This window comes from Aythya ferina (genome assembly GCF_964211825.1).
Source record: "Aythya ferina genome assembly, chromosome: 4".
NCBI lineage: Eukaryota > Metazoa > Chordata > Aves > Anseriformes > Anatidae > Aythya > Aythya ferina.
This window is the reverse complement of record NC_140300.1, coordinates 74,414,198-74,430,565: the sequence shown is the minus strand read 5'-3', so window position 1 is coordinate 74,430,565 and position 16,368 is coordinate 74,414,198. Positions and strand designations below refer to the sequence as shown.

General features: G+C 38.9%; 1 protein-coding gene across 25 annotated transcripts in view; it reads left to right on the top strand.

Moving 5' to 3' along the window:
* CAMK2D (calcium/calmodulin dependent protein kinase II delta) overlaps nt 1-16,368 on the top strand; it is a gene marked incomplete at its 3' end in the record, with an annotated part of 169,653 nt that overhangs the window by 109,594 nt on the left and 43,691 nt on the right. For 15 of the 25 annotated variants that reach the window (XM_084517582.1, XM_084517586.1, XM_084517566.1 and 12 more), the window contains exons 6-10: nt 1,598-1,670; nt 7,582-7,684; nt 13,191-13,274; nt 14,291-14,385; nt 15,940-16,062. In XM_084517582.1, the coding sequence (XP_084373708.1) occupies nt 1,598-1,670; nt 7,582-7,684; nt 13,191-13,274; nt 14,291-14,385; nt 15,940-16,062 (478 nt within the window). Of the gene's footprint in view, nt 1-1,597; nt 1,671-2,801; nt 2,875-7,581; nt 7,685-13,190; nt 13,275-14,290; nt 14,386-15,939; nt 16,063-16,368 lie in introns of all 25 variants that reach the window. The other 10 variants (XM_084517583.1, XM_084517574.1, XM_084517570.1 and 7 more) reach the window with 1 other exon arrangement.

Below are 16,368 nucleotides of genomic sequence, written 5' to 3'. Positions count from 1 at the left end.
TAGGAATGTCATTTCTGTAAGCATTTAACTGTAGAATAACACATGGCAAAACATGCTGTAGAAGAGCAAACAAGATCAGTAGTTTAGGTGAGGTGGAAGGAGACGAGCTATGTTTAAAAAAAAAAAAAAAAACGCAGGGATTTTTGCCTAGTATTGATGCCAAAGGCCATATGGTGTCATTGTGTTTTAAGATTATTGTGATTTAAAAGCAAAAAGTGCATTTTTTTTTCTGTTTTAGTGTTATTGCATATTGGAAGTTGCTGTGCATATATATACTATGAATATATGATATATATATGCATGTATATATTCAATAGAACTTGACCAAATAAGTGAAATTTCTAGTTATTATGCATCTCTATTTTTATATATTTATATATATACAGATGTGTGTGTATACATATATCTCTATATATATAGTGCATACATGTCTGTATATGTGTGATTGTATGTATCCCTTTAGAAATAGTTAATGGACTTTAAAGATGCATATCCTAGGATTTTAATACTGGTCTGCTCCTGCAAGCCCTTACTCATGCAAGTAGTCTTTACTCACATGAGCAGCTAGTTGGTGAGTTGTGAACTACTGGCATAAGAAACGGTTTTCAGGTTTGGGCTCCAGTTACTGATTTATCACCATTCCTTCTCAATTCCATGGCCAAAACATTTTGGATGAGCAGAATCAAATCCTTGGCCCATGACTACTATATATTACTTCACTATATATCACTGACTTCTGCCACAAGGATATCTTTAAAAAGAAATCCAAATGCATTTATAAGCTCTTGTGGTGCCGAAAAACATCTGAAAAAGTTCCAGTGCTATAAAAGATAAATATTCTTTTGGCATGGTACACTGGTCAAAACTTGCAAACCTGGGCATGGAAAAATAGGTGCTAATTCAATTATTTAAAGAGCCAAAAGAAAGCATTTGTCTCCATTTTTGATGTGGATTTCCATTCCATGTGTGACTCTTTATTAAACTATTGCTCAACAGTACTTTAACTGAAATTGCATGCCACCTTTTTGAATAACTTGGCTTTATTCTGCTAATAATTTTTAAGAAACCATTAGATTCACAATGGTAAATGTTTTGCTTTTCCTTAACTTTTGATTTTTTTCATCTGTTTTCTGTATATCATTTCACTTTTGAACATTTTCTTGTTTCAGCACTTGTAATGTTAACTTCATTGTAAAAATGTTCAAAAAAATATGAGATATCACCAAATAATTTATTGTCTCCAGTTTATTTTTTCTATCGCAGTTTTTGGAAGCTAGAAAAAGCTTCCATACTGCTGAATGAAAATCCAGTCTAATGATTCTGTTTAATAGGTGTCTTATGTCCATGTTTAAATGTCATTTTTTTTTTTTTTTCTGGTTTGTGATTTTTTATTTTAATTTTTGGCTGTGTTAGAGCTGGAAATAACTCAGTTTTTAACACTGTTTTGTTCCAGTCCAACGTGCAATCAGGACTTGTCAGGAGATGTACAATTGTTTTTGTTCTTTATAATTTTTTTAAGTTTTGTTTATTTTGTATTTGATGTGATTATGTGCCTTTAAAATGTTCTCCCTTCCATTCTGCCCTTGTATCTTTGCAGTCATTGTATACAGCAGATTCTAGAAAGTGTTAATCATTGTCATCTAAATGGCATAGTTCACAGAGACCTGAAGGTCAGTATCTGGTGCCCATCAATTGGATAAGAGTTTTGTGGTTGTTTTTCTGCTGGGTAGGGGCAGAGGGCGGGTTGTGTGCGCTGTTCCCTTGCCTATCCTGCTCACCCTCCAAACAGCTAGATGAACAAATAATTAATGCATGATGCCTCTTTCCAGTTTGCAAGTCTACAGGCCTAATATACATCATGGCAAAAGGGGGAATGGTTGCCAAAACGCTGTCTCTTTTCCACGGCTCTGGATTTATCCCATGCTGTCGAACACGTCTGGTATTTTATTAAGGGTGTCCGTGTATCGCTGTGCACGCACATGGAGGTGAACTTTGGCTGTGATGTATGTCAGCTTGCAGATTTACACACCACTTCTGTTCTGAGCCCTGGGTTGCAGTAGCACAACAGCCGGTCGCACACTGCTGCATTAGAGTATGACGAACCCTCAGGCAAGTGATGCTAATTGCTGACTAAATTGGACCGTGAGAAGTTAATAATTTACCCAAAACACCTCGCTTCCGATGGTTTTTTACCTCAGTGGCCGCTACAGTTCCTGATGCCTCCGAGAGAGCTCGCAGAAAGCGGAGGCAGAACAAGTAAAGATATCAAATCTGTAATGCGACCTCGACAGATTTCGATTGGCCGAATTTGTAAGCTTTGCCGAAGACTTTCCTTTAAAATGGTCCTTTTTATTCAAAATAAAAAAAAAAATAATAATAATAATAATATAAATAAAAACGAGGTCAGAGCAAGACAACCGAGGCAGGTCCCCGGGGCCGGCAGGGTGCCTGAGGCCGTCGTGCTCTGAGGGGCGGCGGGGCGCGGCGGGGCAGGGCGGGGGGCAGCGGCGCGGCGGGGGGAAAGCGGCGCCCCCCGCCCGGCCCCGGCCCCGGCCCCGGCCCCGGCCCCGGCCCCGGCCCCGGCCCCGGCCCCGGCCCCGGCCCCGGCCCCGGCCCCGGCCCCGGCCCCGGCCCCGGCCCCGGCCCCGGCCCCGGCCCCGGCCCCGGCCCCGGCCCCGGCCCCGGCCCCGGCCCCGGCCCCGGCCCCGGCCCCGCCGCCTCCGTGCCGGCGCCCGGCTGCGGGCGTGCGGGCGGCGAGTGCACGCTTGGAACTAACACGCGCCCCTGGTGTTTGCATGCAGTCATTGCATTCAGCAGATCCTGGAGGCTGTGCTCCACTGCCATCAGATGGGCGTAGTCCATCGCGACCTCAAGGTGAGTGCTGCTGCCCCGCCGAGCCCTCCCCAGCCGGGGGCTCCGCCTGTCCCCGCCCCGGCGGCGCTCCGCCGTGCCTCAGCGGAGAGCAGCAAACGCTCACGAGCAGCCGCGATCGGCGGACGTGTAAACGGTGCTCCTGCCCTTTCTTTTTGCTTTTGTTGTCTTTCGTTTATTGGTTCGCTTCACCTCCGAGCGAGAACGAGCCTCTAGCGTTTGCAGGAGAAACCCTGCTAAAGGCTTACCGATACCTCGCTGTCCGGATCTGGGCTGTGAAGCTCAGCTGTCTGAGTCTGCCGTCATCTGTTGTCAGGACCAGGGGAAACAGTAGTCACTTTCCATGCCTTTGGTGTATTCGCTGAATACATTCCTGTCTGTCATCCAGAGATTTTGGGGCAGGGTATGGAAGGGGGAACTTTAACTCTCTCATCAACATGGTTGGAGTGCTCCTGGGACACGTGCTGGTGTTTGCACATCACATGTTTCACTGCGGAAAGGCCTGCTGCTGCAAGACTGCTGTCACAAGACCTCGCTCTCCTCCGGATGACTGGGCTGTCAAACGTGTTCAGAAAGATGGAAATTCTACAGCACTCTCACAGTGATGGTCCCGACAAGTCAAGTAGAAAGCTCCTGTGCTGAGAAGAGCATCTGTCCTCAGACAGAAGGCTGCTGTGCCGAGAACAGCATCGCCTCTTTCTTAGCTGTGTACTCTTGCCTCCTGTGTTAGAAGCATGCTGGCATGCAAAGAAACAGTTAAACATCCTTTTCTTTTACTGGGAAGCTCAGAGAGGCAAGTTTGTCTCTCAAAGCTATTAGTAAACTAGCCTCATGGATAAGGGAGAGGACTTTGGGCACTTGGCCTTCAAGATCTCAAGTAAAAGAAGACTTTCTTCTGAAAGCAAATGGAAATGCACTATCTGAAATACCAGATCCTTTAGAAAGGCAGAAGAAAAATGGCTTGAGAGCTAAGGCAGTGAAACACACGCTAATTCTTTCTGGCACAGCTTCTGTCTCTTTACTTTTCTTCCAGAATGAGTTATAGGGAGCAGGAATTTCCTTTCAGGACAGGAGTTTTCTGGTGGTTAGTATTAATTTTTGGAATCAGAATGCTGTCTTCTTTCTTGCCCTCCTTCACTCCCAAAAAAATATCTGTCACAGTCATTGTTTGAAATAATAAAAGTATGTGTCATGTATGATCATAAAGGGTTACACTTGGACAGCTTAGAGAGCGTGATGTATTCTAGAGAGACAGACAAAATCTTCAACCCGTTTTGCAATTCTGGATTTCCCCAGGTCACGGTTGTACAAAAAGAGAATGACGAATCTCTGACCAGTCTGTAACTCTTGCATGGCAGGGAGCTGGATAACACGTACCAAGTCTAAATGAAAGGATGTCAGATTTGTCCAGCTGCTCTGAGGGTTTCCTGTCCTCATTGCACATGCAGCATTATGCTTTCAGCATGAAAAGGAATAAAAAAAAAAAAAAAACTTGATTGTAGCCTTGTAAACTGACTTTCAGGCTACACAATAAGGAGTGCTTTCTAGTATGTTTTATACATTCACAAAAAATAACTTTTTCTTTGGAAATGTATTAAATGCAGCTGCTGCCTGCTCCAAACCATGTGTGGATTCCTTATTCTGGCAAATCCAGGATGAATTGGAAACAGTGTGAGAAAAACTGTTTCTGCCAAACTGTAGTACCCAGTTGCATTTCTGAAAGTGAAAACTTCAGGAAACACAAAACCATCCTTCTTCACTTACTACTTTCTGGCAAAAGGAAAATAAAAGAAGAGTGAAATGAAAGACTGTGGTAAAATTGCAGCAGAATTCTGTACAGAAAAGAAGATGCAAAGGCCCAAGAGCAGAACTACAATATGCAAAAGATGGTTATGGCCTGGCATGGATCTTTTAACTGCAAAACTCTGGATTTTTTTTTCGAGTAATGCAGACCACAATTTGATGGCATGTTTGGGGATGTGGGCGGGCAATGAGAGGAGGAGATTTGAACAGTTGAACAATCTGCTTTTATTTAACCGACCTTTAAGTGTAATTTAGTAGCAAATGGGAGCTTTTGCAACCTCTTATGACCTGCAAAACTGTGTGTTGTTGCTCTTCTCGAAATCCTTGTGCAAGTCAGAATGGTGGCAGATCCTAGATCCAGAAAAAACTGACCTGTTAGTGGCAGCCTGTCTTTAACAGATGGTAGAAGTGCACTTCTGTGTAGGAATTTCAGCTCTTGGCAACCAGCAGCATGGCTGCTTTTTTAAACTCTATGCTTGCGACCCTCTTGCATTCCCCATGGAAGTTAAATTTAAAAACAAAAACAAAACCTCTAATTTTATTGTAGAGAAGAATATGCAGGGGCATATTACTTGATCTCTAAGAACAAAGATGTTTGGAAAAACAAAGTGTAAATCACGTTAATTTATTTGCAAGTAATTTCAATAGTTAACGCTGCCATTCTACATGCTTGACTGCAGCAGGTCTCCCGATAGTACGAAGTGACACTATTGAATCCAAAGTAGAGTCCTCAGCGTCCCGGACTGGGCTATTAATGTTTTCCAAGTAATTGCAGTCATTCTAAGTTCATGCATGATGATTATCTGGTATGCCTTTTGTTTTCCAGAAGTGACAGCTGCGTGTTGTTTAAGGGCACAGTCCACACAACACTGTCCAAAAGGCTGTTGTCTTTGGCTTAGGAAAAAATCAGTAAATCTGCTTCATCTTCTGTTGAAACATATTCATCTCTGATGGTGGTGTTTCTCTAGAGCACTTTGGCAGATTAAAGATGTGTAGTGGAATTAAAAAAAAAAAAGGAAAAAAAAAAAAGAAAAACAGCAACAGAAAACACAAAACTACTATTTTGGATGGAATCATGTTGCTAAGTGCTTGGTAGAGCAGTAGTTCTTTTTCAACCAAGAGGGTGAGGCATTTCGCTGCTGTTGGATTGCTGAAGGTCACAACAAATAAGATCATCCATTGTTGTAAGAGGTTTACATAAGTAGTGCATTCCAGGAAATAATTACTGTAAACTTCTCTCACCCCAGTAGAAAACATGTAAGAACATATGTGGCTACATGTTGAAGTTAGTGTGATGAACCAGCAAGCAATGTGAAATTGCTTAAATCAGTATTGATAAACCTAGAGAAAAGTCCTGAGCTATTTGGTCAGTCTCTGGTTAGGTAATGTCCCTGAAGTGGTTACTGATAATTGAAATGAATATAAAGATCATATTTGATTCCCAGAAACCTTAGTCTTGGTTTTGAAAATTTTGGAAATGGGAGATTAATCATGTAATCGTTGATGAGAGGGTTTTAATGTGATCTTTTTCTGTGATATAGCAACTGTGGGCTGAGTGAGAGATGGTGTTTGTAAATGAAAAATGTTCCTTTACAGTTCAGTGGAAGGGAAAAAAAGCACCTGTAAACTAAATATTTTTGTCAAGGCCAGTTTGTTGTTAATTAATAGACGTGTCACAGTGGTTGAGGTCTTGATTACACTCAAGCATATTTGACACAGATGTATTAAAGATAGCCTTTCCTCAAAGAAGCTTATAATCTTACTTGTTCCCAAGATCAATACCTGCATGGGATTGACTGTAATCACATAAATAGTCCCTTGGAAGCATATATGATTGCTGCTGGGCTTAAAATGAAATATATACTTAAGAATTTGCAAGATTGGTTCCCCAATGCCAGAGTGGATATAGTGAATTCCCTTGTGATAGAGCACTACAAAAACTGCTTCTGGAAAAGTCGCAATACGAACGAAAGGTCTTGATAAATGTATAACAAAACCTTTTTTAAATATGTTGAATATAGGAAAAAAAAAAGTCAAGAAAATATTATAAGGTCAATTTTCTGAAATCATCTGTTGCATTCTACAGTATTTTGTAGGTTTAAAAAATAAGGCTTCATAGAATAAAGTTGTCTTTGGACGATTCAAATTTGATGTATTCGCTAAATGAGGTTAAAAGGATACATTGTGAACACTAGAATGAACACCATTGTTAATGTTCAAATCCTTTACTTTTGATTCTGTAGGTATACTGTAGCATTTGATTTCAGATGTTGCCATGTACTCTAAAAAAGCAAAGTGGGAACTTATGCAGTCTTGTATTGTTATTTGTGGTAGGTTCTCTGCAAGCACAAATGTGGGCGTGATGTTTTTGCAGAAAGATTTGCACTGCAAATACACCTGCCCGCTAAATACAAATATGAAAATATGGCTGCTATTGCTATGCTGTCATGCAAAGCATATTTATGGTCCACAGCTGTAGATGCCTGATCCTGCTAACTGCGTAGGTCAGACTACTAATCAAAAGAATATGTGTCTTTGGGGGATTTCAGCAGTGTTTTTCCAGTAGTGTGCTGTTAGGACTCTCCGAATTGTCCTATTAAAGAAAAAGGTATCACAATGTCATATGGCCATTCTGGCCTATGTAGTTCTTTGATAGATGTGCCCATTTGTCTTGCTGACATATGGGGTCATGAAGGCTGTTTACAGGCCTGGTGGTTCTTCCCATTAAGAATGGAAAGCACAATTTTTGTAATTCTATGGAGAAAATGCATGGTGTTTTTTTCATTTTCCACTGCTTTAAGTATTTGTTCTTTTCCAGACTACCTTAACTAAAGCCAAAAGGGAAAAACTGTTTAAAATACGTTTACTCATCTTTTCATCTCTATTTTTTTCTCTTTCTGAATAAAGCCTGAGAACTTACTTTTAGCTAGCAAATCCAAGGGAGCAGCAGTAAAACTGGCAGACTTTGGGTTGGCTATAGAAGTCCAAGGAGAACAACAGGCTTGGTTTGGTAAGTAAATATGTTTTATTTCTTACCATTTATGCAGTGTTGCCATTCAACCTTCCAAACCTCCCAGTTCTCAGTCTAGTGTAAAGTCTGTAGCTGTGGGACTACTTGATTTGTAGCTTTAAAAGAGGGGTATTTTGTTCATAGTTCAATCAGACGGCTAAACTTTAGATCTTTTTCTCCAGGAAGTACATTACCTATAATTCTCAGCAAATCAGAGCTTGGCAGCAGACCTCATATGTTAAAAAACAAAAACAAACTACAAAAGTGGCCCATAGCTACATGTCCAAATCTAAGAGCTCACTTAGACAAGAAGAAGCACTGCTTCGTAACCTCTTCTTCATTGGCAAAGCTAATTCACTCTCCTAAATGACACAAAATAAATTGGCGGAAGTATCTTCTGTTGGCACGGCTATGTTCATACTAGAGATTTTGCAAGCACAGCAGTACGTTGTAAGGGATAGGATGCAGAGGAAATTTTTTTTTATTATTATTCATGCTTCTAGTGAATATATGTTTCTTTACAAACGGCTCTTTTGAATGTAATCTAAGTGCTTTTGATATTCATTGACCCTGAAACTTAGGTTTCCTGACTATAGGCTTGTCCCAGCTATTGTCTGCTTGTAAGTTGACTAAGACATAGGTATACAAAAGTCCCTTCTTCTTAACTTTCTTTTTCATATCTTCATATCTCGCTCTCTATATATTCATATATATATATATTTATAAGTGAAGGAACTTCAGGTGTCGAGGCTGGGAAAGGAGATGGCTAGTTTGCATCCCTCTGGAATGGTCTATTGTTCTGTTGACTGATGAGTAACACTGCAAGCTAATACAGCTGCCCAGTGAGCAAAACATGTTGTCTGAACAGCTGTCTGTCAGTTGGAAATAATTGAAAAAATTATGAAGCATTTTGAAATAGGACTTGAATGAAAAAAAGAAACACACATGGGGTTTGTGAGTACCTGAAACTGTCAGCCATCATCCACATCCAAATCGTGCTGTGACAGTCCAGTTTATCTGCCCCAGCTGTTTATATCGTGGTCCTAGAGGTGACTGCCCCTTCAGACCTCCTGTTCATGAAACTGTTCTTTGACACACAAAGTTAAAAATAACCTTTCTTATAAGAATGTTCAATAATTAATATAGAAGCATCTCAAATGGCAGATCATGGAGACCATGAATCCAGGAGGCGAGAGGGTGGTTAAATGTGTTTGGAACCTGGTGCAGCAGTCTGGAAAAGGTTTTCTGCCTGTAGCTTAAAAAGATACTTTGAAGCTGAGACTGGAGTTTCTCAGCCATTTTGGTGACTTTGAAAACTTTATCTTCATCTGGGATGGATCAAAAGCACGCTTACTTGGTAGTGAAGGTCACAAAGGTGTATCAGAATGTGGAAACAAACTGTGTGTGCATGCAGCCACCAAGAGTACAAGTTCCACGCTTCAGATAAGCTCACGAAACATTGGAAAGGGAGGGTTTCTGCCCTCCAGGAGATAGCAACTCACATGTAAACCAGATCTCTGGGATCGATACCTGGAGTAGTGTCCTGTACAATGCTTCACTTCAGGGTATGAAAAAAGGATGGGGGATGGTGCATTTCTCTCTAGTCCCACTAAAATATTCTTTTTTGTTAATGATTAAAAAAAAAACTTGTATTACAGATTGTTACAGTTAACAGATGCCCAAAGGAAAAGTGTAGGAAAAAAATAATACTGATCATTTTAAATAATAAGACACATAAATATAATGCTTCTGTCTCAAATACCACCCCCTTTGAACAGATATGGAGCACAAGTCAGAAGTCATTGTAAATCCAAGGAATGAAAAAATATATGCATTTGTAGCAGCTACATATTCTCACTTACAGCAGATAGGAAGTGCAGCTTAAAATTGAACAAAGCATTTGGGAGCTTGCTCGCAAAGCTTAGAATAAAAGCACAAAGGATTTTGTGCATGCGGTGTGTTAAGAGATTGAGTTTGAAATCTAGGATATATCTGTGTGTGGGTGCACAGGCAGTACCATTGGGCATATGTTGGTAGCTTTATAAGCTAGCCTGTTGTTTTAAATCCCAGCCTTTATATAAATGGATTTCAATAATCCAGAAAAGACGGTGGAGATTGCTCTTGCACATTAACAAAACAGAGTAGTGCAAAAGGAGTTGAATAGAACTAAAACGAAATGCAAGTGATGTGTTAAAATCACAGAAACATCAGGAAAGCAGGAAGCTGCTCAAGCAGCAGATAGCAGCAGATAGAACTTGACTTCAGGGCTATTTTCTCCAGATGGTATGTCTGTATGGATGCAGACAACGCACATGAGACTGCAACTCCCTGTAAAATGTTGCGCTTTATTTTTTTGGTCAGTCGTTGCTTGTGGAGTGCAGACTCGTAGCATCCTGAAGACTGCCATGCTGAACTTGGTAGAAAGGAGAGTGAGCAAATTGTCTTCTAAACACATATATGTAAGGAACAGAGAGGCTGGCAGCAAGATGATGGAAGGAAGTAGTGTGATGTGGCTCTTTTAAAATTTGTAATATTTGATAAAACGAGTTGGTTCTGTACCTGTTTTGGAACTTCCTCTACAAAAGTTTTCCATAATGGTCTGTGTGCCTGCCTTCATCTTCTCATGACTGCTTTAGCAAGGCAAAAACATGATGTGTTCAGTGTTTTGAACTTTCTCTTGCTTTCTTCCAGAATATTTTTCTGCTTTCCAGTGGATTCTGCAGCACTTAGTGACTCATGGCATGCTCTGATTCTAATTATAGCTCTGCATCAGTATTTCTCTCTCTCTCCTTTCTCTCCTTTTTTCTTTTTCTTTTTCTTTTTTTTTTTCTTTTTTTTTTTCTTTTTTTTTTTTCTTTTTTTTTTTCTTTTTTTTTTCTCTCTCTTTTTTCTTCTTGTATTCTTCTGATGTGATGGTTACTTTTCTGCTTCAACCAAGGATGTGCACCAGCAGGAAACAAGCCATAGGACTGTGCGTTTGGATACTACAGGGATATTTTCCCAGTTTGCATGTTATAAAGCAAACCTGCTTCTTGCCTGTTTGCAGGAACTGTTACTCTGTTTAGCTGAAACTCCCCACACTCCCACCAGGTGTTGAATGTGATGGGAAGGTGTCTGACAGGCTCCACTCACTCGCTGGGACAGACTCGCTGGGACTCACTCAAACTCACTCAGTGGGATGGCTGCAGTTTACTCATTCGTAGTCAGATTTAGTCCTAGTTATACCTTGTAGTAAACTAAGTCCAGCCTTGTAGATAGGACTGAAATACACACCATTTCATTCATTTGAGCAGCTCCTCTGATTTTTTTTTTTTGATAGTTGCATGAATGGCACTAAGAGGCCATAACTCTCGCAAGGTGATGAAAGCATAGGACAGCTCTTTGAGCAGTAATCTCTTCTGCTGTTGTTTAAGATACATCTCCCCATATTAATTTTAGTTTATGTCATGGGATTATAGTTAACTTTCAGTGCAGCTTTGACTTGAGACATGCTCACCATTTATGAAGTTAAGTATATGTGTAATCTTCGTGTAAGAGGGTTTTGAGACCGTAAGCTATTTAAGGTTGAGTAACATGCTATTTCATATGTGCATGCACCACCAAACAACACAAGGCACCCTAGGCCTCTGAAATACTTATTTACATTGTGTGACAATAGGAATACATGGTGATACGGTGTTTTGTAGGTTACTGTACAGTCACAAAAAGTTTCCAGCTTTCCATTCTTTTTTTTTGTTTGTTTGTTCATTTGTTTTTAGCTAAATTACTCCTATTAGCAATAGATTTCTAAAAAACACACTCATATTTATTTCTGACATGTTTTTTTCTGATATGTGTAGACCCATTCTGTGTCCTTGTTGAGAGACAAAGTTAGCTAAGTAGCATATTTATTTTCACTATGAAGTTTAGTTTCAAGTGAGGTATAATCATGTTTATGGAGCTATGGTAAGGTTGAAAGTCAACACAATTTTACAACTTAAATTAATACAATAATATTAATGTAGAGCACTACACCCAAGAAAAAATATGAAACCACTCTTTTGAAAGCTACTTGGAGCATATATTTATTAGCTTCTCAAAGGAGCTTAAACTATGTTTCCTGTATGATAGGACTCTAACAATTCATGGCTCTCATATCAGGAGACTGAGAAACACAAGCATATTTTTCATAAAAATATTTTAGATAAATTCTCAGTAGAATACACAGAATGTGTTCCTCCATTTCCTCCTCCCACCCCAAAATGATTGCCAGCTGCAGGGCAAAGGCTTCCTTTCTCTGTAGCTGTCCAATTTACATGTTATCACTGTCTTTCATAAGTTCCATGGCTTATCTTCCATTCAGCACAAGTTTTTAGGAATACAATGTGGTATTTCAAAAATAAGATGTGGTCCCTCATTAAAGCCACAAAATACCTTTCAAGAATTTTCAGCCATTTATTTCAGGCAATGAAAGAGCAGATATACTAACAGAAATGGTACAGGATGTTACTGGTCTTCTAAATTTTTACCAACTTTTTACCAACTCTACATTTACACTTACATTTTTTATTTCTGTTAAGAGAAGACAGCACTGCTGTCAATGAAAAAGGAAGGAAGAACGAATAAATTTTAAAGGCTAGATGACTTCAGAGATGCTTTCCTGAACCTCTGTAAGGAGGTTTCCACAAGTGGTATGACTTCAAGGAAATGAGTGTTGCAATGGAAACATCTTATTAAGAGAAGCTGTGTGAAATAGGAACAGCAAATCATTATGGTTGAAAAATCATAATCATAGAATCATTATGGTTGGAAAAGTCCTCCAAGATCACCTAGTCCAACCGTTCCCCCAACCACCAAAAGAAGGCTGAAACCCAAGCTGGTTGTCTTCATGCTGAGCAATAGCAAGTTGTGCTCTCCTGAAGGCATAATTTTTATAGTTTGGGGCTAGTTTAAAATAGACCAGATTAGACTAGTGATTAAAAACAAACAAACAAAAGCAAACCTCAGTGCTCACAGATTTGGGCCTGCCTGGCATGCATTTTCTGTTTTTCAGTTAGTATCTCCAAGGGGATCACTCAGTGTTTCCCACACTCCCCCTGCTCCACTAACTTTTTTGACTTTGACCCCAAGCAGATGTATTTGCACTTTACTACTGGACGTCTTGCTACAGCTCACAGTAACGGACAAGTCACAAAGGAAATGTTGTCAGCTATCTTGAAGCCCCTCTGGAAGCCTTCCAGTGTTGCACTGTCACAAGACCTCTGACACCACTGTTGAGTCTGGAGTGCTAGTGTAGACAGGTCACTGCACCAGATCTGGTGTTAGAAAGGGAATGGGCCAGGTCTGCATAACTGTTCCTATTATTGTTCCTTCTAGGTGATTCACCGTAGAAAGGAAAGTTTAAAATTAAATGGTTGGTGCCGGGGGTTTTGGGAACGTCCTGTGTGTTGTGGGCTGACATGAAAATTGCTTGCTTTTTGTGTTGCACATACAGTTTTTTGAGAGTATTTCCCTCGCCTTATGACAGGCTTTGCTGGCACTCCAGGATACCTTTCTCCAGAGGTCTTACGAAAAGATCCCTATGGAAAACCTGTGGATATGTGGGCATGTGGTAAGGCATTATTCTGAAAGATGACGTTTAGTGCACTGTAAAGTACTTTGAGGGAGAAAAGATATCTAGAATACCTTGTATTCAACATCAGAAAACAGGTATTAGTTAAAAATTGATACTAATTGTTAGATGAAATCATCAGGTATTTGATATTCTACCAGCTTCGTTTAATTTTGGATATTGTTTGTGAAGATATGTTATCACTGCATTCTTTACAATGTCTGCAGAACATATTTTTATCATATTTTTATAATACTAGCATCACACAATGCCTAACTAGTTACAAAGCATAACAATTCATATATATGGTCTAAAAACCAATGTGACCAAGATACTCTAACTACAATTTTTAAACTCTGAAGCTAAAGTTTTTGTTAAATGGAGTACAGACCAATTACTTTATCATCCAGTTCTTGAAACATTGTAATTTATGGTACCAGCAAAGGGATAGCTACCTACCTAAGAACAAATGGTACCTTTCCTTCTTTTACTTCTACCCACACTTATTGGGTTGTATTTATGAAAGCATTTTTCTTTAGTCATAGTGAATCATCTCTGTAGAACTAGCAGGTGGACTTTTTAATTTCCTATCAAACATATATTTATGGAGATAAACTGAAATTTTCTTTGCGTGAGATTAGTTAAAACAGAATAAAACAGAATTAGTTAAAACAGCAGTACAATACTTGATAACACCAGAGGTTAAAAAGAGGCATTTTTATAGAACATCAATCATCACTGAAAAGTGCAAATCTATTTCTCCAGTTAAATAGATATTTTCAGTGTGTCAGATCTGATTTTGTGTCAGATTCATTCTTACCCACACTCTATTGGAGGTTATTCTGTGAACCCCGCATTTACTCTTATCTGCAGCAGTGTTTTTCAGGAGCTGGGATGCTCCTGTTGAGCTGTTTGTCTTACATGGTTGCCAGCTGAAAAATTATTTTGTTGTTGTTGTTGTTTGGTTGGTTGTGGGTTTTTTTTGAAATAACTTAATACTACTATGATTTCTACAGGTGTCATTCTGTATATCCTCCTGGTGGGATATCCTCCTTTCTGGGATGAAGACCAGCACAGACTCTACCAGCAGATCAAAGCTGGTGCCTATGATGTATGTGCCATATTCTGTCTTCTAAATTATTTATTATCGCTCCTTTAAGTAGGAGCTTCCTAGAGTGAAAAGTGAAACTAGATTCATTCTGTAAATTTTATTTTTATTTTTTTGTACTGACTATTGTTATGAGCCACTCAATATAGTAAATGTCACTTTAGTAAAAAGAACATTATAAGGATGGGAATGCCTACACTAAAATAGTTTCACGTTACCTAGGGCTCCAAGCTTTCATTGTCTGGTCCTTGTATAAACCATAAAAGTTTATGTTATCCTGACAAGCCTGTTAAGACCTCTGTGCTTCTGATAAATATTTCTGAACTCTTAAAGGCCTGTTGTTTTCCTTATGGTTTATCACTTCAACTAATTAGTTATTTTAAATTGTTTCTAAGAAGTCTTAAGCTTCCTAAATGTTCTTGTATCGCCCACTTCTAAATAAAGCTCATAAATATGAGCTGCTCAAAAATAATAGTTTCATTAACTATATGTGTATTCCAACAATAAGCATTACGACTGTTGGTAAGCATCAGCTGATGATTTGGTGACATTATGAATTTTGCAATATCATCCATTTATATTAAATTAAACAGACAGAAGGCCATTGGTGTTCATCTTTAAGTCATTTGTGAATGATGAAGAGGAAAAGACTAAACCTTCTAATTTTTAAAAGCTCTTAATTGAATCTAGTCTTGGAGAGTAATGACTGAAAGGTGATTGTTATGCTAGATATGTTATGCCTTTTAGTGGAAATGAACTTAGGCTCTGTCTAGTCTTCTTCCAACCAAACAAGGAATTACACAGTAATAAACAGGGTGACAGTGGGGAAATACGGTTTCAGCTGAGAGGGCAAGAAATGAGTAAGTGCAGAGACTAAACTATACATCTGTGTTGCACATAACATAGTAAATACTTGTGAATACTGCATCTAGATTGTATCAAATTCCTATGGCTAAGAATAAACATTTTTTAGTGCTGGAAAACAAAATGCTCAAGGTTGAGGTCTGTTCACAAAAGTATTTTAAGATGTACATATTTTTCATTCCATTTCCATTTGGGCAGACAGTTTGAGTACATGTGTAAATATTTTGCTGAGCAGGGAGCTGGTAAATCTAATTAGAGTTATGAATTTATACGCTATATACAGTTAGCATTAATACTGACGTTGAAAGAAAGTGAACAAGGAGTTTGAATAATAATGATTAATATTTTTGTCTTTATTAATAATGAAATTAGTACTGCATTAGATTCAATATGGCCATATTCTTCTCAGTTGACTGGAGTCTGTTAATCTGTGTGCTGATGTTAGTTCGCATCGTGTTATTGTAAATATATAAATACTTTGTGTCTGAACCAAATCAATAAGAAGTCAAAACAGTAAAGGACAAAAGCATTACTTATAAATCTGGCTAATGCAATCTGTTATAATTATGGAAAAACATTTTTTTTCATTAGAACTAGACAGTAATATTACAGAACTAATATCAATAAATATATTTAGGTAAAATTGTGTAGTGATCATGCAAGATAATATACATGTACATATTTTTTCTTAAGTTTCCCTCACCAGAATGGGATACAGTGACTCCTGAAGCAAAAGACCTTATCAATAAAATGCTCACTATCAACCCAGCGAAACGTATCACAGCATCAGAAGCACTAAAGCATCCATGGATCTGTGTAAGTACTTTCTGCGCATTTAACAAAGTAATTTAATAGACAAATCAACTTATGGTATACTTCAGCATACAGCAGAGGTGTTCAGACGATAATTTTTGTCCTTGTTTATGATTTTCTTTTGCAGCTATTTAAGTAGTAGAGCGCACAATTGTGATTATACTTATACACTCAATAGTTTTGTACATTGAGGTCTCAGCCTGGAATAAGAAATTTTGTAGAAGCAAACTTCTTTGCCTTGAATTTGTGATGCATATGTTCACTGCCATAATGAGAAAGTTATTTTAAATTCTGCAGGAAAAACAATGT